Genomic DNA, 23,460 nt, shown 5'->3' with positions numbered 1-23,460 from the left:
ATGTGTCACCAGCTTGTCCCACCCCACCCGCTGTCACCTAGCAACAGAGCAGCAGATGGATACTACAAGAAATTTTTAATACTCGGTAGCTGTTTGGTTGAGTTGAAGCCTGATACTTACATTTAAATGTGTAGGCATCAGGGGGACCCGTGCCACTGGGTGAGCTAGGGCCCCCCCCCCATACAGAGACTCGAGCCACAGGTTTGGTTTGGTTGCGACTCAGCCTTTTGCTGCAAGTCTTCCCCATTCTCTCTCAGTTTCACACTTGCACTGTCCTAACAAAGGACAGTGGGCAATCAGGGCGAAGGCAAAATGCCCAAAATATATTTTTAAAAAGAAGTGTAAGCATCCGACATTTAGATTTTGTCGCTTGCTGTGCCAATATTTCTGAAAAACAGTCACTGAAGTGCAATGAATCCTGGGATGAGTTGGCCCTGAGAAGGATCCACCCGTCATTGCTCAGGGATGGAAGGTCACATTTGTCAGCCTTCGAAATGGAAAGTCTGGTCGTGCCACTGTGATACAGTCAGTCTTCAAATGCAGCCTCCGACAGATGAGGCCCCAGAACTGAGACACAGCTCATGAAATGTCTTTGATTTCATTTTATTCGGTGTAACGTCAGGAATCAACATTCACTTTGCCTCTATATACAGCACTGTTTCCAAAAATGTGTCCACATTTGCTTCTGATTTACCTGAAAACAAACCAGGTCTGTCTTTAATTCGTGACCTTCCACAGAGGCTGTAAACTGGTCTGGACTGAGCTACTCTAACAAACTCACTGACTCTCAAGTTGCTGGATACACAATGCAAAAATAAACCTGCCTCTAATCTCAGCAAGAGGCTGCAGAACACATTTACAACATCAGAGCACTTATTCACCTAAATCCAGCGGATGCAGGACTGTCTGGGTTTTGATAAGAGTTTTTTTTTTTTTAAACTTATTTGGGCTTTTCTGGCATGACCAATTTTCACACAAGCGTGTTAAGTTGGTGAGGGACAGCAGGCAGCTCTGTTGAGTTCACACAAACACGCAGCCTTCCAGGTTTGAGCCCAGGAATCCGACGTCTACATGGGCCCGCTGCTCAGACAGCAATGAACACGAGAACAGACAGAGAAAAGACAGATAAGGCAAATTAATCATACTTTGGATCAAGACAGTGGCGTCGTACAAACGCGCACGCCGCCCGACAGACTGTCCAGATTTAGCTGGAGATTGAGGTGAAGCACAAAGTGTTATTCAGAGTGGATGAGTGAGCCCAGTGTACCTGCTCTGATCTACAAACAAACCACTGAGCAAGACTGGGCCTTTTTACGCGTGTGTGTTCGCGTGTGTTAAACGTGTCCGAGCCTGTTCGCATGAGGACAGGAAGAGATTCACATGAAGAGGGAAAGACCATGATAAACTGTCCCATTTCAAAATGATTCTCCACACGAGTTTAAACCTTCTGGATTGAGGGAAAGGTGACTGACAACTCTGAGAGGAAAAGTTTCCTATGAAAAAAGTGTAAAAGCCCTTTGGATGTTTTCTTTTTCTCCCTCTGTCTTCAGTTTCAATAAAGGAGGCATTGTTTTAAAAAGTGAAAACAGTCGTTCACTCCAAAGTGGTACAGACGAGAGGAGATAAAGAGGAAGAGGAGAGGAGAGGATAAGCAAATGAATAGAGGGTTAGAGAAAGACAAAAGAAATTAAGGGAAAAGAAAAAAGAGAGCAAAGGATAGAGGAAAAGATGAAGGAAAGTAACGGAACGGAAAGGATGAAGGAAAGCATGAAGGAAAGGAAAGGCCCATTAAGACCATGAGTCATTTTAATCTGTTTTGCCTGGAGTCGGGTTCAGTTTCCCATCAGCCTTTATCTCAGTGTACTTCCTCCCTCACATCAATAAACACACCCCTCCCTGCATATACATATATTATTGGTTGAAAAACACATATTTATCCAGAGCAAATCCGGCCCTGCTCTTATAAATCTCACAAAAACCCTGCTGAACTAAAACAAAAGAAAAGCCCCCTCTTCCCGTCTATCTCTCCATCTACGTTTCCCTCTCCATCCCCTCTCTCTCAGTCTGTTTCTCTCCGTTACCTCCACAAGGCTTAAAAGTCAATATTTGAGGATCTGTTGCAGCTCTTGAACACTTCAAAGAGCACAAAGCTCTGCTGTGAACGCGGCCTTTAATATGCCGTTCAGGAAAAGAAGCAGAGAGGGTCATAGGGAAGTAAGTGTGTGAGTGTGCAGGTCATATATCCTTTCATACATGCTGCACATTTAGAAACACAGGTCAGGTTGAGCACATGTTTGAGGTTTTCAGAGCACGCACACATGCATACCAGGGGAGAGCGGGCTGCCACAGTTTTTAACAGCCAGAGTGAAAATAATAACATCATAATAAAGCTTTCATTAGCTTTCAAAGGTGGCTCTGTGTGAGGCTGTTGAAGGTTTCCTGCGGCTGGCCTTAGGGAGCTGTTAGATGCCAGTGAATGAGCTGACAGGGCTGTCATAAGCCTCAATGGAGGGGCTAATGCACACAGCAAGCCAGTGATTACTCTATTGAACTGAATAATTACATTAGATTTATGAAAAGATGATATGGAACATTTGGTTCAAGGATCTGTTCGTGGTAAGCTGTGTAATTTGACTCCGGTGAGGAAGCAGGGAAACACAACTCAGGTCTTAACTTCACTGCAAAGAATGTGGCTGTTGTAGAAAAGTCTTCAGAGAGGAATAGAGAGAGAAGACTAAGATGTGTGTTGACATCTTGTCCCAGATCTCATCTTCTCTAGTGTGTACATCAATGTGTTGTTGCCGTCTTCTTTTTGAATATAAAGTTTTTACCTTCACAATAACAGATTTATACTTAAATAGAAACATGATACGCTATAACACTTGAACAAACATCAGTGTGATAAGAACTTCCTAAAATTACAGAAACCATCTTTGAGAAAAATGTATTTGATGTGTTCTTTGACTTTTGGTTTGGCCCATGTCTCATCTACTAACATGGAGGAGGCTAGGAGACCCTACAGGGGCCTTAGGGTGTCATAAAAACATAGCTTAGTTTGTCCATCGGCAGCTACTGCAGTAAGAGGGCGGTGCAAAATGGTGGACCCCATGGAACAGGATCCACTCCCAATGTAGATATAAATGGCTAATGGGTAAAAACGAGCAGAATCCATTACTCATTATTTTCAACACTGATTTGCCTCCTGATTTTTTTATTTCTATCAAATTAATTAATCGTGACATCAAATTTCTGCAAATAGAATCCTCAGCATGTTTTAAAGTTTCGTCCGACTAACAGTCCAAGACCAAAATATATTTAGTTTCCGATTAAGAGGGAAAAAAAGAAGAAAAAAAATCCTGACATTCGAGACACAAGCACCAGAGAATATGTGATGTTTTTACTTCATAAAATGTCTTGACTAAATCCAAATGAAATAATTTAACTCTTTAATGCTGTTTCATTGTGAATGAATAAGCCTGACATTAGTCAAAACCTATTTCTTTTTCTTTTCTTGTATGTATGGTTGTATGCATGTTTGTATGTATCTAAGTACCTATGGATGGATATGGTCATTTGTGTATACTTTATTTTGTGTGTGAAGCACTTTGTAACTGTGTGTTTTAAAAAGTGCTATACAAATAAAGTATTATTATATCGGAGTATGTACAGATGGTGGCACAAGCATCACATAATCATGAATGTGGTAAGATTAGAGCGTATCTGAGCCATGAGACAAATCAGAGGAGAATTTTTGTAATAATTATATAAAACAGACTTATCACCCGTACTGAAGGGGCCACAAGACACTGGACTCTCTCAGCAGTAAAAACAACATTCATTTGTCACTCATGCCAGGATATTGTGATAAGCAAGACAATTATGCCATTATATCTCTGCCATGTAGGGGAGACGGACAGGATGAGGGGGTAGAGTGCGAGCGGGGAGAGTGGGCGCAGACAGTGGGCTTGGTGTGTTGCTGTGTGTTGCTGTGTTTAGGATTTCAACGCCCAGACGACTACAGCCTAATCCCTGGAGACTCCTTCCTTGCTTAGGAAATACTTCCTCCCGTCACACTGACAGAACATTTCTCTCCTCTGAACCACCGCAGTGAAACAGAGAAGCACAATCCCGAGAAACACGCCGAGAGACCGAGTGAGCTGGGGAAAAAAAACTTGACACTGATGTTTTCATGTTTTCATTTCTGCTGAACTCATCCTTGCAGTTTCCTCTCGGGATCAGTTGTAGAAAGTCATTTTTCTCAGTTCTGACGTAGAGAACAGTCCTATTTGTGTCCGGTTTACCCCCCCGGAGTTAGACGTCTAAATTATTTGAAGAATGACTGGTTAAAGTTGAGGGCTACTTCCAGGAAAAGTGCCTATTATGGCCCGAACCATTCACTTAACATACCACCGAATCAAAGTAACGTGGTTTGTGTGGAAAGCTGCGAGTGTGAGCTCAGTTTTTGCTGTTCATTGCTAACTGTTGCACATTTTTGTAGCTGCACGGTCAGCTCGCCTACACAAACATCACACTGTAATATTACCCTGCTGGAGTCCACGCAGCTCAACACCATTTCAGGACAGAAATATATATAAATCTGTCATAAAGACACAGTTCATGTTTAGCAGTGCGCTTTGTCATCTAATCTAGAAAATGGCCCTAAGACAACAGCCAGCAGCCATGAATCTCCATTTCAAACAGGCACATGGGAGACAAACAATGTAAAGTGCTGACAAGGGTGTGTATTTTTAGGGTTCATCTCTATGCTGTAAGTGGCGACAGTGCAGAGTGTGGAGAATATATATATATATATATATATATATATACACACACACACATATATACATACATGGGTGTGCGTGTGCATGCGTGTGCGTGTGCATGCGTGTTGAGGTGCTGATTGGGGGATTTTGTGACCTTTGAACACAATTGAACACAGTACGATGGACAACATAGAGCTGGGCAATAAAACACTATCAATAATTAGTGCAATATAATTTTCATCATTAGCAATATATCAAAAGTTCTGTATATACTGATGTAATGCAAGCGCATTGACGAGGAACAACACAATTGATCCACCTCACATTTGAAAAAAGCCATCGGTTAAATTAAAAGAAATAATGATGTAACACTTATGATAATTATCGATATCGAGTTATATGATCATTTTAATCTCTATATAATTTTTGGGCCATATGGTGTAGCCCTCTTCTTCCTCCAAAATGATGCCAAAATATACCGTATACCGGGGCCACCATCTTGTTCTGGTGACAGAATTTGGAGCCAGAGTTGAGATATGGAAATCTTGCCCATAACACCTGCCTGACTAATCGAGTCAAGCTCATATGTCATTACGTTTCACACTTTTTAAGGCATTAAAACAACTAATTTAAACCAAATTAATCAGAAACAAAACACTTGAACAGACGCTGTGTGATAAGAACTACAAAAATGACAAAAAACACTTTTGGGGGAAAAAAATTGGGCATGTTGACATAATTTTGGTCCTTGTACCAACAGTTAAAATGGAAGGGGCATGGTGTACTGCATTGTCCAGAATCCAGCCACTAGAGGGCGATTGAGATGTGTTGGCTTCACTTCTCCACTTACAGGGAGTTGTCATGTCGTCCATCTTTTTATACAGAGACGTATAAAACTAGCAGTTTCCAGTCTTAATGCTTGACTGACCAGGCTCTAGCTGAGCCCCTAATGTTAAACGGGCAGACATAACAGTGGTATCCATCTTTTTATCCACTTCTTTGCCAGAAGACAAAGGAGCTACTTCCCCCAAATTGTCAGACTACTCCTGCAAGCACTGAAAATGATAACAAGATTAGAAAAGTCTAGTATGAAAACAGTCCGACTACTTTGCAGCAGAACGAACGCCTGGATTATTGAGGGGTATTGACTCTGAATAATCCTGCTTCCCTCTAAATCCTCATCCTCTGACTTCAAACACTGTGCAAAGACCTTCAATAGAATCTGGCATCCGCCCAACTTTCTCTCCATCAGTCGCTCATTCTTCTTCTTCGCATTCTTTTTCCCTCTCTGTCCTCCCCTGGATCAACTGTCCAGCCTCGAATCACAAAGCCAAACCCAAATTCTGTGGGAATCTCGAGGAGAGGCCCCTGTGTTGCCTGGCGCACACGCACAAACACACACACAGACGCACAAACACACACGGACACACACTCCTCTTGTAAGAGTGACAACAAAGACGGCATGGCTGCAGACCCGGTGGACAAAGAGGGTCCCACACAAAGGAGCAGAGAGCAGGTTAGAGGGGATTTGAAGGCCAGCTGTGAGAATCTACCTATGAAATCTTCAAACAAATCGAACCACTATTTAATATAATCAATTTATGCAAGTAACATCGCACATATCCTAAGACCTGCATGGTCGATCACTATTAGAATCTGTTTTCACTCAGCTTTTCCCACCTTTAAAAGCTTTTTATGCTTGACAAAACAAGAGCTACGGTGGCCCTCAAGTGCAAATCACAAGGCCAAATCACAAAAAACCACAACAAATCAGTGCGTCCCTCCAATCAACGACAAGCCTTGTCAATAGCAGGTACCTACCTTTTCCGTTAGACATTAATGCTGTTCATATTGGCAGGGATAACAATTTGCGACAGTTGCAACACTTGTTTAACAACAGGTTAAAAAAGATTCACACCACCTGATTCTTCTGTGTGAAAGCAGTCATGACTAAAACAATTATTCCTACCAGAAGACCTTAAGACCAAAATAGTGACCTGAAGATGGCACGATATGAAAAGTTAAATGATGACCAAAGTTATTTCAGTTCTTCCTGAGGGGGGTTCATGAATGTTGTTCCCAAATTTCGTTTCATTAAAAAAGAGACATTTCCCTCAAAACCACAAATGTCAAACTTATGATGGTGCTAGAGATAAAGTAAGGGCATCAACAAGTCTTTCATCATCCAGGATCCATTAATATCTGTGCAAAGGTTTGTGCTTATCCATCCTGTTGAGATATTCACAGGAGAAGTTAAAACTTTTACCTGCTGGTGCAACTAGAGGAAAAGACAGGAGTCGCAAGGATCCAAGAAAGTCTCAAATTCACAGTAATCCATCCAACAGTTATTGAGATATTTCAGTCTGGAGTCCGGACCAAAGTGGTCGACCAACTGACCAACTGACACACACAGATCACCATCCCTACAGTACCGTGCCACTGGTGTGGCTAAAAAAAAACTTGAAACATCTACAAATATGCCACCACGATGGTATTTTGTGGATACACTCCAATCTTTTTAAAGAGAGACACAACAACAACTGCTATGTTACAACAGCTCACAAACTACAAAATATGTTTGTTTATATAGCTCGCTTTTACCCCATATCTCTCATATTGTATTTTCTCTACACCCAGAAACTATTTTTGACACAATAAAACCAAAAAGGCAGCTCCCATGTGAGGCAGCCTGGTGTCGGTTGAGGGGCCTGTAACATGAGGAATGCTCATTTTCAAGACAAAAGATGCTAAAATGCAGAGTCCTATAAAAAGCAGCATATTTTCCCTGACTGAGGCAAGCGGCCAATTTGTGACCAAGTTAGAAACTTTACTGGCAGGGAACAGTGTGTTACTGTAGTCAGCGATCCAGTGCTGTTGAGGGCTGGTCCCCACACAGTATCTGTCCTTGGGAAGAAATTATTGTTTTGAACTTGAAATTCTTGGACAAATGCGGATCGCAAAGGAGCACTTAGGTGAGAGTGGTGGCTCCTCCGGCTCTGCTTTTAGAGAAACTTTTTGCTCAACATACTCTTGAAGAGCAGCCAGGTCATCACACTGAGATATTAAAGCAACTGCCCCAGAAAAAAAAGAGCAACTAGTCAACAGCGGAAATGAGACAATCCAAGATATGTCTTTTTGTGTCAAGACTACGGCAAAGTTTTCATGCCAAATGATTCCTACGTCAATAGTAGAATATTTGGAAAATGTCAAATGTTAAAAAGAAGAGGTGGATACTGATATTATATTTATTTAAGTGATGCAGTTTAATATATTGTCATTGCAAACCTGACAAGAACCACTAAACAAACTTGACATCTCAACAGCAGTTATACAGTGCGTCTCAAACCACAATAATAAAAGCTCATTTAGGCTGCCTTAACGTACGATAAGAGATACGTCCGTTTTAAACAATGTAACCGTCACTGCCCCACATACCGCCATGTATCCTTTATGTTGGCATGGTTGTTGAGAAATGCATCCACTAGAGGGCAGTGCATGGTCGAGAATTTCTGACAAAAACAAACAGACAGTGGAGGAGGTTGGGATATGTTCCTCTTAAGAAAGAGTCAAAAGCAGCTGTTTACCCGGGCAAAGTAACATCATATAGATTCCTGCAGTTTCTTAACTCGCAAAGTCTCTCCTCAAAAAGTTCTGCCAGTTTTCAGATTTCTTTCTCGTGTCCTGTATCGTCACGCTTGAACTATGTGCTACACTGCCCCCCACAATAACCAGTGGTATTACAGACAAAATAAACAGAGAACAGACAGAAGGCTCCATCTGTTACTGTAAAAAAATCTAACATTGAGCATGAATGAGACTTTACACTTAATTCAGTGTGAGAAAAACTACTGTGCATTTCAGCTTTAAATTTTCCTCACAAATATAAGTTAGGCTTCGATTATTTTTATGCTTTCACCTACGCAATTGCTATCAATAAAATTCCATTTTATTTGTATACCACCAAACTTAAACATTTTTATTTATTTTATTTATTTAACCTTTATTTAACCAAGAAAATTCCCGTTAAGATAAAAAAAAAAATCTCTTTTTCATGGGTGTCCTGGCCAAGATTGATAGCAACACAAACAGGGGCATAAACATCATCTCAAGGCACTTTACATAGAAGGACGAGACCCTAAAAATTATAGAACCCACAATCAGTCACCATATTCGAAACCACTTTGTGTGTGATCTCTTTTCAAGGCCGAATTAATCAACTAAAAATGAATTGTGTAAAACCGTTGACACTGGATTTGTGGTAATTTGGAGGAACAAGAATATACACCATGTAGATTTTGACACAGGCCCTTTGTTTCTCAAGTAGACAAAGTGTGTAATAATGCAGGACCTGCCTCAAGGCCCAAATACATTTGCAATTAATGAATAAAGGGCCTTGGGATTCCCTAAAGAGCCTCTGGCCCTGAGGCAGTTGGTCGCTTTGCCCAATTGGTAATCCAGCCGAGCCTCCAGGGGCTTGAAGACTCATACCAGGCTTTCAGCAACACAAGAAACATATGGTAGAGCAGAGGCCAAGTCACTTTACATCAGAAAGTTCATATAGATGATAAATTAGATTTACTAGTAACATAAACAGGGGTGTGATTGATCTTGAATTCTACTAATACTCTGTACCCTGCTAACATGGATCATCGCTACACTGAGAAACCAACAGAATGCTTGTCTTCTAGATTGATATCAAATCTCCATCATAGGATCTTTCATACAAGACATTATTTTGGGGGGGGGGGAGCTACCAGCATGGTGGATGAGGAGCTGGTGCCAAAAAATGACTCAACATCGGTAGCGTGGCAGTGGTTCGGCTGTGCACGGCCACATATTTGTCAAAGTAAAACAAAGCAAATCTCAAGTTTGTCGGGCAACAGTTGGAGGTAAAGCAAACAAATTTATTTAACCACTTTAAACTGAAACATCCAAAGAAACAAGGTGCGTGTTTCACTCGGGTCGGTACAACCTTACTCATCTGTATGTCACGAGGTCCTGAGACATAATTCGTTACATTTGAAAGATTCATTAGAGTCGAAAAATAAGATGACATTTTCTACTGTGACAATGATTTGTTCTGACTACTTTAAATATGTGTTCTTCTATGTTTGTGTTATTTATTAAATGCTGATTACAACTTTGTTTGACATTTAAAATAAAGTTTTACTCAGCTTTTATTTAACATTTGGAAAACAGTGTCTTTCATCTAAAATTGTGTTTTAAATTATGCAAAATTCTGAAAAGATCAGGGGTCATAATTCTGAGAAGATCACATGAGAATCAAATCATGAAATATATATGAAATTAATGCCTTAAAATAACCAAAGAAAACCAAACCACCTTTAACCTTCAGCCAGACGCAGCTCTACCTGAGCTTCATTTGATTTAAATGAGGAGTACGGAAACAAACGTCCGTCCATTTATCTCCCATTGTGGTGGTTTTGAATATTTCAGTAAGAACTGATGGATGAAGTGTTCCTCTGTGGTTGATAAGATTCTCCTGCTTCTTAAGGTCGATAATCCATTTGTAAACAAACCGGATTAGTTGAAAAATGTTCCGTCACAAAGCTGGAGAAAAAAGCTCATGAAAAGCAAACATCACACTCAGATCTCAGCTGGTATCCACGTCCTCTGATATTTGCTCGAGTTTAATCCTCATTTCGTCTTTGCGGTAAAATCTGTCACAGATGAAACTACAACTCATCTCAGTATCTTCGTGCCACTGGTTGTATAATGTCTTTCTTCTTTTTTTCGAATCAAATTAAAAATATTCTTTTATAGGACTGAAACTCAGGATGTTGTGGTTACATGGTATGGGCGTTAACCAACCGAGAGCTGAACTTTACTGGACTTAACAAAACCACTGAAATAGAAACTCAGCTGCAAAGAAGAAGAAAAGAAACTTTACATCATCCGTCTAATAAGCAGCGATCAAAACAACCCCCCACTACTCCCCTAACTCGGACCTCCCTGGCACAGAGCGTGTTGTACCAATTTGACGGCTGATTGCAGCCTGCTCTCAGTCAAGCTGTGGGGCCGCTGCCATTCAACGCCGCTCCTTTTTTCAACTCAGAGACTAAAAGATGTGCGGTGGAATCCTTTAAAAGCTGGTAAACAGAAACACAATTAGCATGTATGGGTGCAAACGGCTAATCCGGAGCACAACAGGTCTCGCTTTGCTCTTCAGCCATACCAGCTCTCAGTCCTGTGACCGTTTGATCTCACATTCATCTGCGCCACTTGTGCTCCTGACAAAAGCAGACGCTCACAATTAGAAGCAATGCAAATTTTAAAAAAAAGCAAAGGCTGCTGGATTCATGAGCCTCATGTTGACAGGAGTTTTTTTTTCTTTCTTCCCAGGCTGGAAACCAAAATGACTGGAAGGAAGCCCACAAGCCACAGAGTGTTAATGGTCACAACAGCTTCAAGCCATAGACGTTCAAGAAACAGTAGCGTTACATGTGTAACAGACCTCGCTCATCCTGTGGTTATATGACAGATTTTTCAATATTGCCCAATTGTTGTGTTTTCATGTTTTTCCACATTTCTGCCTTTGTTCTGAGTGCAGTGCAGTGCCCGTTGTAAACACGCCTGTTTGGAGTGGGCCCTTTGCTTGGCCTGTGGTATCGCTGGTTGCTGCTTTCTTGTGAAACACTCAAAATAGGCAAAAACACTGTATGTAGTTTTGGTTTCAATTTTTCTAGAGTCATAAAAGATGATGTATTTGAATTGTATGTAACGAGGTATACAGAAGACAATTATCTGGATTTAGCATGAAGACTGGTTAGAGTGGTTTAGTATAGAAATGAATGTGTTTAATGCATGTTACGAACAGAAATGTTAAAATGACAGCTGCGGCTGTAGCTTCATATTTAAAGAAAGATTGATCTTTTCATCGGACACTGAAAATTGATTGTTTTTTTTTTTTAAATAATAGACTTTCTTTTTAGGGCTTCATAAGCCACAATGTTAAAATCTGCTGGTTTAGAGTTCATATTGTTTATGATCATTTACATGTGATCTACATTCATGGCAAGTGTAAAATAATGCATGCTTTACTACTTCTCAGAGTTTCTTAGTTGTGAGTTATTTCAGGCTCAGTTGGACTATGACTCACTGCTGCAGCAGTTATAACAAAACCCTTCCCTCCTTAAATCACACAGGAGCAGCTCGGGTTATATTATTCACAGACGCAAGAGTAACATTCACTTCTGCAGTCAGCATAAGGCAGTACATGGCTTTTCAAATAGTCCCTCAGATGAAAGCTCGTCCCAGAGGAAGCCGCTCCTCTGATCTGCTGATCTCAGACCGTTTCTCTGGGATTCGAGCGGGCCCTCCTCACACCCTCTCCCCGGCATTTCAACAGCTGATTCATCGTGGGCTCTGTTTGAGTTTTATTTGACTCCAGCCCTACGGGACGCTGGGAGTGCACAGGTTGGTTGCCATGGATGTAGGACAAACCTGCGCAGGATGAAGAAAGCTCTCCCCCTAAAGCCCCGCTCAGCAGGCTCGCATATTTGTGCATTGTGTGGACGATGTGCAGGAACCTCACAAGCGGTGAATGAAAACATGCCGTCCTGAGAGACTCACTGACAGGCCAGGAGCAGGACGGAGGGGTGAAAGTGATGTGCTGGAAAGCTCAAAGGCCGTCTGCCCTGACAGGATGCCATCAACATAGTCTGTTTATTTTTAACACCGTAGTTGCCCAACTATCTTTTGGATGTGAAATGACTTGATAGCCGGGGATCAGGTTCATTTGAGGATGACATTTTGAAACATTGCGGCACAATTCTCTGAAGAAAAAAAGAGAAACAAGTAATGAACCATTACTGCGGGATGAGCTGTGCTTTGAAGCTCTCCTCGTAATTAACAACTCGAGCGCTTGTTGTCATTTATTTGCGTTGCACATTTTGCTGAAAATATTGAGCACCCTTTTCTTTTCTTACATAAAGGATGCCCTTGAAGTTTTTTGGGGCCCATTATAAGCACAATAACATAAGCATCGAGTCCCACAGGAAAACGTTTAAATAGCATTTTATGGGTTTGTTTTATTTCTCAGTGTCTCCTTAGAGTTTCACACTATTATCCATCTACATTCTTCTAAGCCCTTCATCCCCCCTCTCCCTTCAGCTGCAACATATAAAGATGGCTAATTGAAGGCTTTGCACAAAACAAATGACCACATCAGCCTGCCCCCATTTAACTCGTCCCTCTTCCTGTCTGAGGTCGAAATGCATTATACACTCTGCCTGTTCCGTGTTGTCTCTCGAATTACAGCACAGGCTGCCAATCATTTGGAGATCTATGGGACTAGTTTTCCTGCTCACTCATAACCCACCCACCTCCAAAAACACTCTTCTTTCCTGCCAGTTTCCCCCTAAAGTGTTTATGATGAGGCAGAAGAGCTTGTCACAGCAATAAGAACAAGAAGACGAAGAGTTGAGGGCAGTCTTTTCTCAATTACGGGGTGATCAATAGAGTTTTTGGCTCTTCTCCACTTCTATTATAATATGAAAAACACCTGAAACAAACCAACAGTCACACAAGATGAATAACAAACAGTTAACTCGTATTAATTCAACATAATTGAACACTCCCTTGGCAGAAAAGAGACAGATTAAATGCTTGACTTGAGTTTATTTTATATCTGCACATGAACAGTGAGACTGTTCTTTTTTTCCCACTCTGTGTGGTTCTAAGATCCTGCCACATATTTCTGTCCCTCCTTGCTTCCCTTACATATGGAGACAAAGACTGAATCCTCTATGGCCAAATAGAACAATGCAACAATGTGCATGCGTGTAAGTGACTTTGTGTGTGTGGGTGTGTGTAAACAGACATGTTTGGCTGTGACCTTTCATCAGCACAGATTTACTTAAAAAGAAAGACAAACAAATATTAAGCAGGTGGAGAAGAATAGTTAGGCTATAAAAACATGTTTTCATGTTTTTCTTTGCGTATTTCCCTGCAATAATGACTATATATTAAATATGCAAGGAAAATATACATGGGGAAATATGTTTGAATAACAGCTGGATGGATTAGTTGTGAAAAAGTAAACCAATCGATTTTACAATCAAGGCAATTAATAGACTATAGAAATAATTGCAGGCAAACTTGGCTCTGCAATTAACAAAAACCCTGCATAATAACCTGATGTAATATTGGGAGCAGTTATGTTGCCACTGTGACTTCAATATGTGACTTTAATTGCTAAACCTCTGTTGCCATTTGCATTGTGCAGCCTGGATGTTGGAGGCAGCTGCCAGTGTTTGCTGACTGATGAGAGTCGATGTTGACAGGGAACTCTGTTTGGTTTGGCAGGAGTGTTCACTGGCTGCCATTCCACGGATGAAACCATGTGAGTGCTGCTCATTTTGTGAGTGTTTTTCAAACAGCTAGCAGCTCCTGCAGTCTAAATTGACTGCTGCTGCCCTGTGTAAACAAAACACTCAGCGCATGGACGATTATGAGAACTTTATAGGGCAGAAAGAAAAATACACATTTAGAAATTAAAAAAGAAAAAGCCTCTGTGTCCTGAACGCCTGATCTTGCTCAATGTAATCTGGCTGAGCAGATATGGTCTCTCGCAAGAAGTGCATAACACTTTAGGTCCCATATGTAAAGATGGATGACAGGTCTCCACTTCCTCCCACTATCCAGAAATGAAGCCAAAACATCCTGGATACGAACGCGGCCATACTCGTGGCAATGACGTCATTAGGAGCCACAGTCTGTGCAGTGGCGATCGGGATTAGGATGGATGAGGCCGGTGATATTCTAAAAACACATCAGTACGCAATGCTGGCTTACATTTTCTTTCATTACAATTAATGTAGTTTGTTATGAGTCAACCCTTAACTAAATACTTAAATACCAAATGTGGTTTAATCCACAGCTGGAAATAGTCCACAAGAAATCACTCTTTATTCAAATTTTTCAAAAACTAGTGTACTGCTGTTTTAGGAAATTATTTTTAGAATTATATAAGTATCACTGATTACTATAAATTAACATCCTTGGTAACAACAAATGTGCCTGGCGATGAGGGTCATAGACAGGATAGGTTAGAAAGTTTGAAAATATTGAGAGATTATATTATGTATTATTTAGATTTTGCTCTTTTCCACACTTTTTCCCAACAAGAAAAATAGAATAACACAAGCCTTATACTTTGAAAAGCCAACATCCCAACAACTTTCATCAGCCTAGCAAGGTTTGTGACCTTGGTTGAAGTATTTAGAAAAGGTAGCATGGATGCAAAGTGCTAAGTAAACATGAAACGTCTGATGACAAAAAGAGGGCATAGCCCCTGCAAACCAACACTAGAACACAGTGATTACGTGAGACTCTCCTATAAATCATTTGAGTTGAGGAGGAGGATAAGAGCACGTCTTTAAACTGAGAGACGTCGTTAAAGTGAATTGGCTTAATGACATGTCTGTACATTGAGTTCATAAGCTCTGTGTTTGTTGCCCACCCATTTCAGCCATCACATGACAGCTTACAGCTCAAGTGGGAGAAACATCCCACTCTGGGCAGGGACGGCAAATAGACAGAGGCAAGTTGCGGCTTGCCACTCAGCTGTCAGTCACCGCTGAGTGAAATAATGGTGAGGAATGGAAAACACTGAGGAAAAATTAGGTTGAACGGTGAAGTAGGGCACCTTGCAAAGGAAGGGAGGCTAAAGGCTCCAGTGCGTATCCCCGATAGACATTTACCCCCACAGACGGCCTCCTGAGTCTCCTGCAGGAACAGCCAACCTGTCTCATGATCAGACTGTGGTGTTAGATCTGCACGGAGGACAGACCAGACTCTGTTCACTCTGCCTCACTGCAGGCGCGCACACACACACACACTGACTCACACTGTTTTTATAGCACCCACACAAACCCTAACTCCTCAGCGTATACTCAGAAGTACAAACAAACATCTACACGCATACAATTATCCACATAAACATTAGTGCTCTCATCTCAGCACGAGTTTATGAAGTTTAACCCTTAAAACGCAAAACCAGTAAAATTCTACCTTGAAAAGCAGCCACGTTGCGGGAGATTAGAAACTTCAGGCTGGTGCTGGACATCTGGAGCAGGTTCTGGATGTCTCTGCGAGCCGCCACCTGGTACTTCTCCTCCATCTTTTTGGTGCAGCAGGTCAGGTTCTTGGACGAGCACACCTGGAGGTCTGAACCTAAGAGTCATTGGAAATAAGTGTTATGATCTTAGAATATAATGGATGAAGTTTAGGGTTAAAATTAGAGTAATGTAAGAGGCGGCTGGATCAGTGTTCACCTTGCAGTCATTCCTGCATGGATTTTGATTTAACCCAGGAAGAACATTCAGAAAATGATTCCCTAAAAATGAGATGTAATATAATTTACCTCTGTTGTGAATTAACAGAATCCTGAAAGACTCTTCCAAACATGTGCATGAAAAAAATATTGTGTTCCAACATGTTTTTCAAACTGCAACTGCTGTTCCTAATCCAGTTGTTTGTCCTCTCTTTTGTCAAATACAATAAAAAACATTTAATTTGTATCCATCCGTCCAACCATTATCTACACCTCTTATCCTTTAAGGGTCACAGGGGGCTGGAACCAATAAGTTAGAGTTATCAAACAAAATAACCGAAAGTAGCTTCAAGTCAAATACACCTGATAATATAAGTTTGGTTAAACTTATATGAATTAAGCATCGACATGTGTAGTTTATGGCTTCCATCTTTGTTTGGATTTGGAAACAGTATAAAATATAAGGCTGCAACAAATATTTATTTTCATTATCAATGAATCTGCTCATTGAAACATCAGTGAAACATCAGAATCCATCACATCCCCTGAAGCACAGGGTCAAATATTTGGTGTTTTTACGCGATGAATTGACCATCAATTGATTTTCTTTCAAATGACTCATAGATTAACCATTGATGCTCTAAATTAACACGAAAAGGAAAATTTGGAACCAAATCAAACATCTTGTTACAGTGCAGCAAACAGAATTTTTTTTCATAAAATTAAATTGTTGGGTTTTGTAAATATGTTCAGAACAGCTTTCATTTTTAAACTTGTGCTTAAATCTGTTAATCGAATATAGGCTAATGCATTACATAAACTGGGGTATGACATCTTCAGGGTTCTCCACCTCACTTTACACATGTCACAGACCAGACAGGTGGACCTAACACCTTAAACAGCCTAAAGGTGTGAACAAGAGTGTGTAACTATCCTCAGTGTCATTAGTGTGGAAGGCAGCTGTCCAAACTGACACGCAGCTTTCCTTCTTTTAGCAGCATTCATTTAGTCTACAGACATGTTAGCAGCACTGAGGTTTTAGTATTTAGAGGCTTCTTTGTGCTGATTTGAACTGTTAACATTTACATACTCACAATGGCAACTCAACCATGTAACTGTTACGCAGGTTTAATCTTTATCATGCTCAACATCTTAGTTTGCAGTGTTGAGCTTCATTCAATAGTTTGTAGTTGTCTGTAAAACCAGTTGATGGAGTGAAGTGTATGTTACGACAGTGGATTGTATATAAAGATGGACGAGAGACTGCGCCCCAGAAGTGAAACTAAATTGTCTTGATCGCCCCCTGGAGACTGGCTGCTCTATAGGCCATTAACCCTGCCTCTTCCCTGTTAGTGGATGGGATATGGACCAAACTAATAGGTCAAAGCACACTTAAAAAAGCATTTGTCTCAAGTGTTAGTTTTTCTGGTAAGTCTGGTTTTAATCAGTTATTTTATGCTATTAAAATCGGTTGAAATGTTCTGATCAAGAGCTGAGACTGACTGGTCGAGTGCACGGATCACTCCAGCAATTACTATTGTGCAGATCCGAATTACGTCATCGGTGCAAGATGGCAGCGTTCGTTATTACGGCTTCATTTCTGGATAGTAATAGGATGTGGAGACGTGTCATCCATCTTTATATACAGTCTATAAGTACTGCAAGTCCTCCTGAAGTCAGTTCCATAATTGTTTAGAAATATCTGTAAATGTCAGTCTGCTGGTGACTTCACAAGAAAAGTCAAAGATCACTAAAGTCAGTTTGGCTTCACCCTCTGGGAACCATGAATGTCTGTACATAATTTAATGACAAAGCCTGTAGAAATGTTTGAGCATGGTGGACCCATGAAAAGCCATCGAGGTGGTAGACAAAATAAAAACATCAGGTAAGAAGTTATACAATACCCATGTTTTTCTAGCAGTAAAAAAATACTTTAGTGGAGCAAGAAAACCAAAACATGGAGATCCTGAGGGAAGATCTGAGTCAAATCGTTATCGCTTCACCAAAGCGTTATCTCAGATTTTTTCCACTAAGAACAAATGTAAGCAATCTGCGCACATGCGGGTCAATCAAAACATCTTGAAAGCAACCGAAACCTCTGCAAAAGCCTGTCTGACATGCCTAGGCAGAGCGTGCATGGCTGTTGCCAGAGACGCTATCAGCTCCTTACAAGGTTCAAGAGTGGGGAGGGGGGGGGAGAGAAGCAAGGCGATGGCACACGTGGAGGAATTCAAACTCTTCCAGATAAGACAACATGAAAGCACTCCAGGCCTCCGTTTTCTAACCTTAAGACTTCCCACAACCCTTTCCACTTCCAACAACACAGACGACCGCTTTTCTTTGGCCGGGGGGGCGGACTTCTCCGACTTTTTGTGTTCTGACCTAAACTGAAAGTTGCTTGGCACTTCTCACCGGGCAGGCAGCGCCAAACATCTCTCTCAGATTCCTGGAATTTCTGAACGGTATTTTTCGCAGGCCCGCACTTACAGACATCTTCTCAAATCAGGGATCGACTCTTGCCATCTCCCATTATGTTATCTGGTGCGTTTCAGGACGTTTATCTGCATCCATCTAGGAAACAATGTTCATCTCCGCAGCGTCCAGATGGATTTGGACTTGGGAGGACATTTTAGCTGCTGCCCAGAAAGGTCGGAGGAGGTGCAGCTTTAAATAGAAGCAAGTGTTTTTACAGGGTCACTGGCTCCTGAATCAGGAGCTTATCTACGCTTAGACTACAGGGGGCAGAGGAAGAGAAAGTCCTGTTCAAGTCTGCAATTCTGGAAAGAAAAAAAAAAACACGGAGGTTTAAATCCGCACAGGCTCATTAAAGGGGGTAGGAGTGGTGATGGCGTTATAAGGGTTATTTAGAGGTTTAGGAGGTATTTGAGGGTTTTCTGACAACTGAATCATTTTCCTTGCAGCAGCAGAGGAAAGGAGTGATGGAGTTTACAGGGAGCAGTTTGTGGCAGGATGGTAATCAACACCATTAAGATTTACTTTTCCGAGAAGAACACACAGGGCAAGCTGTCCACTCAATTACAGCACACATGAAATATCCACATCCTTAATTCCTCCCCCATGTCTTTGACAGATCCATCATGTGGTGCTACATCATGGGTGGTGCTCAGTTCAGTGAAGCCCAGTTTACCTAACTTTACACTAAATAATTCCTGTTTATCCCAGCAAGCCACTTATCTGCTTTAGTCGGCCGAAGGAGTGGAGTTTGGTTTCTTATTCGTCACGACCAGCGAGTAATCTCAGCAGATTTATTTTCTGGTGTTACAGGATTAAAGCAGCACTTTTTTTTTAATTCCCCCATGCGAGGCTGATAATACACTGAAATAAACACACACACAAAAATGTATGTTGACTTTACAGTTGTGCAAACTCTTGGAAGATCTATATCCAATCAAATGTATCAGGATTAAGAGCTTGAAATCAGCTGAAAATCTGGGCAAAAAAATGTCTACATGTGAACATTAGCAGATTTAGATGAACCCATGTAGATTTTACTCTAAGAAGAATTTAAGAGAAGAATGGACTATTGTGAGTTTTATTCTCGTGATAATTCAGCACACACATGCAGTATTTCCTTTAAATATCTTGATTTAAAAGTCTCAGAGAGAGAGAGATGTCACATAAATAGCTCAAAGCTCTGCTGTTATATTGTCTATATCATTATCACAACTGCACACACGCCTCTGGAAAGTGTTTAAAAAGGCGTTTGTGGGACTGCAGAGAGGATTTAAGTGGAAAGTAAATGACAGGTTAAAGCTACAGGGCAGTTGATGAGCTCCTCGGGAAAGTGAGTCAAACGACAGCCTTTTTTCAGATGTCAATGCAAATACAAAAAAAATTATAAATTGTATGATAGTCTGTGTAGTGAAAGTTGCAGGCCTTCAGAAACCCAGACACGAACACACACAGTCCAGCTCAGCTCCCAGACTCAACTCCAACATACCTGCTCTGGGGCTTAAAGGCAATAATTGACTGGGTCCAATTTGCCTGAGTTGGAAAACTTTGCGCACTTCTTCGCATGTGTTGGGGTTGTGTCCAAACCCTAATCCACAGAGAGCCGCCAGCAGGACGAGGCAGCGCGTCCACACTTCACCCATTTCAACAGGACGCCTCCAAACAGAAAGACTCCAAATGAAAGTGTCTTTTGGAAGTTGAGGTTCCTCCTCAACATGTGTAGTCCCAGGTCCTCAGGTGCGCCACGTCCACATGTCGGGTCTCGGGAGGGACTTTGTGTGGTTTGGTGTGAGTGAGGAGCGAAGTGAGGCTGAGGAGGATGATTCAGGTCCGGACGCTGACAAAGTTGCTGCGGCGCGACTCGCTTGGAAGCGGCATGTTGTCCAAGGTTGGCCCGAGAGAGGAGGCGGAACCGTGGCGTTACCTGAGCTCTGCAGGTGACCGGCGATCAGACAGCGCCATCTAGTGGACGGCTCCAAATCTTAAACGTGAGGGTATGGTTTCTTGGTTTGAACAAAACTGCATAATATGTAGGTTAAATAAATGTGTAGAATTTAGTGACATAAAGTGCTGAAGTGTGATGTTGCAGCTGAATACCCCTCACCTCATCCTCACTCAAAGGATGTTTAGTTTGTCCAGTCTGGGCTACTACAAGAAACACGGCCGCCTCCATAGAGAGGGACCCCCCCATGATGAAAATATAAAGTATTTAAATATAAAAGGCCAATTCTATGGTAAATAAAACATACAATTTGTGTAATTTAGATGAAACACACTCGTGAAAACATCACTAGGATTATTTTATATTAAATTTCTGTCAATAGATTCCTTTCACCTAAACCTTTAAAAATGTGTTTGATGTTAAACCCCTTTCTGTAACCGCATATGAAAAAATGTGATTTGCCTTATCTTTGTTATTCTTGTTTTGATGCCTTTTTAAGTATAAAATATTTTCACTTCCATACTTTCAACTGTCTATGTAATATGTAATCCTGCAAACCTCAGTTTAAATTGTTAAGTCGTTAAAATATTTGTGCATTAGTGTTGTATTTCGTAAGGATTAATTACCGAGCTGATTAATACAAGTGTGAGCAACTTAAATGTTCTATTATTCACAATATCTTGTTTTTTTATATAGATTAAATGATTTGCCTCCCAACAGCCATAAACATGTGAATTAAGTTTCATTAGTGTAAAAAGTGAGGTATGTGAAGTTATTATTCATGTTTCTCATATATATATATATATACACACATTACTCAAAAAGAACTTCAATTATTTCAATTAAGAATTACTTGAAAGACTTGATTTTAGTTTTTTTTATTAAGCGAAATTAAATCAAAATACTGATTTCTGGTGGTGCAAATGTGTTTCAACAATATATTATGTTTGATATTCAAGTATTGATGTCTCTTAAAACTTGATGTTACAAATCAGACCACACAGCTTGCAAACCTAGTGGTGCGACTGGGTTCATTTTAATTTGGCCAAGACTCAACTTTGTCATATTAGGACTTGTTGAACCCGTCAGCACTTCTAATAAATTAGAATTATAACATGGTCATGATTTAAACCTTATTCGAATTCTAACTTAAAATCCAAATGGGATGTATAATAACTCTAGGGGGAAACTAGTTAACTATAGTCTAATACAGGCACCAAGTGTAGCTGTAACTCCGACCTCATTAATTGTGAGATTAGCATAATGAATAATTCAGTGTTGGCGGAAAAACTTTTAATCTTTTACCAGCAAAATTATATACAATTGAAAACATACATTTTACCGACCAAAACATTACAGGACATGTAACACACAACAGGCTTCTGGATATTCAGGTCAGGATCCAGGTCAGCTCCATCTCCTCGTTCCTACACAGGCCGGGACAAGTGCAATACCTCCAGGTACACAGCATTGCTACTAATCCCCACCTGCACAGGAAGGGATAGCTACGCATACCCAAACAGTACACATCCAAGAACATGCAAATACCCACCATGCAGCAAAAATATTCTTGATTAAAAGAAATCCTTTGGTGAAGCACAGTTCACCATCCCAGTCAGTTTTGCATGGATTTGCACAGCGAACATTAGTTAAAGCTGAATGCAAACCAGCAAAACTGACCAGGTGGTGATCAACAGATGAGTTTTGGACAAAAAATAGACGTCCAATCTTCAGAGAGATGCAGTTAGTTAGAAGTACTTCAAGTGCTTACATTGCAGTAGATAGGGAGAAATCACTACCTGCACTATAAGCACTTTAGTACTGCTGAAACTGAAGTCAGGGGGCAAGAACTGTCAAGTAGTCCTGTTTTTTTTTTTAAAAACAGCATTACACAGCATATTGTACAGTCAGATTGTGTTTGATGTGACAACCCCCCGAAACCAAACATCTTAACAGGTGGAGAGCAAGCAGGCCACCATCAGTTTTGCATAGATTTGCACAACTCATCTATTCTTGTAGTGCAACTATGCAAAACTAGCAGAGAACTGCGAGATATTTGAGCCAAATTAGAAATTAGAAATGAGTCTGGTTGGCGCATGATCACAGCCCCTTATGCCAGAAGGAGCACTTAGGGCAGTAGGTGCTAGTCTATTTCACTATCTGCACTAGATGCACCTTAGCACAAAGACAGTACGTCAAATGACAATAACACCGGAGACTCTGCACACCAGTGTCGGGGTATTGCTGTAAGTGCCTCCACTGCAGTAGGTATTGCATAGTACTACCTGCACTGTAAGCACTTTGACAATACACAGACTGATTACAGCATCACTGCCCTCCAGCACCAGGAGAGGATGGTCACACTGCTCTGATCAGAAGAGGGAAGAGGTCCGGCACTGCAAGGCGGATCTGAAAACACAGGGACACGTGGGATCAGTGTTACATACAATAAACAAGACTTTATGGCACCGCAACAAGTTACACGTGCAGGTTCTGAGCTCCTGTAACAAATCAAGTGCGGTCTGAAAGCGTGGGGATGTGAATCGCCACCGTCATAAGTGTGCAGGGCTTCATCGCTTCTCACGGGGGAAGATGTTGTGATTTATCGCAGCAGCAGCAGCAGCACGAGGTCAGTGAAAACATGAATGAGCAGCCTGCGGCCCCGCGTCCCTGCGACACGGGCGCGCCTGCGCGGGGACACGGTGTTGTTCACCCCTCCCCCACCGCCTTTAACATGGCGCCTCGAAGTGCGCCAACCTTCGCACAAATACCAACAAACCGAACCGATGTAAACGCAAAAAAACGTGGCGCTGCACGTAAAACAAGGTTTAAACCTGCGTGGTGCTCGTTCACCGGGAGAACGCCGCGAGCTGCGGTGTTGGGGCTTCTAGAAAACACGGGCTGCCGTCCACGCAGGAGCAGATGCTAACAGCACACCGCAGCCGTGCTGCTGGAGCTGCTGTTAGCCCTGGTGAAAACATGGCAAA

General features: G+C 41.4%; 1 protein-coding gene across 1 annotated transcript in view; it reads right to left on the bottom strand.

Annotated features, from left to right (window-relative positions):
- The window catches only part of LOC117759175 (glypican-5-like), a 117,053-nt gene extending 96,637 nt beyond the window's left edge, over positions 1–20,416 (bottom strand). The window contains exons 1-2 of the mRNA XM_034581131.1: positions 20,021–20,416; positions 15,798–15,959 (exon numbers count right to left, since the gene is read on the bottom strand). Coding sequence (XP_034437022.1) covers positions 15,798–15,959; positions 20,021–20,174 — 316 coding nt within the window. The 5' untranslated portion in view covers positions 20,175–20,416. The remainder of the gene's footprint in view (positions 1–15,797; positions 15,960–20,020) is intronic.
- Between the last annotated feature and the right edge of the window lie 3,044 nt (positions 20,417–23,460).

Source organism: Hippoglossus hippoglossus, chromosome 3 (genome assembly GCF_009819705.1).
Source record: "Hippoglossus hippoglossus isolate fHipHip1 chromosome 3, fHipHip1.pri, whole genome shotgun sequence".
NCBI lineage: Eukaryota > Metazoa > Chordata > Actinopteri > Pleuronectiformes > Pleuronectidae > Hippoglossus > Hippoglossus hippoglossus.
The sequence above is the reverse complement of the archived record's forward strand: the minus strand, read 5'-3'. Positions and strand labels throughout refer to the sequence as shown.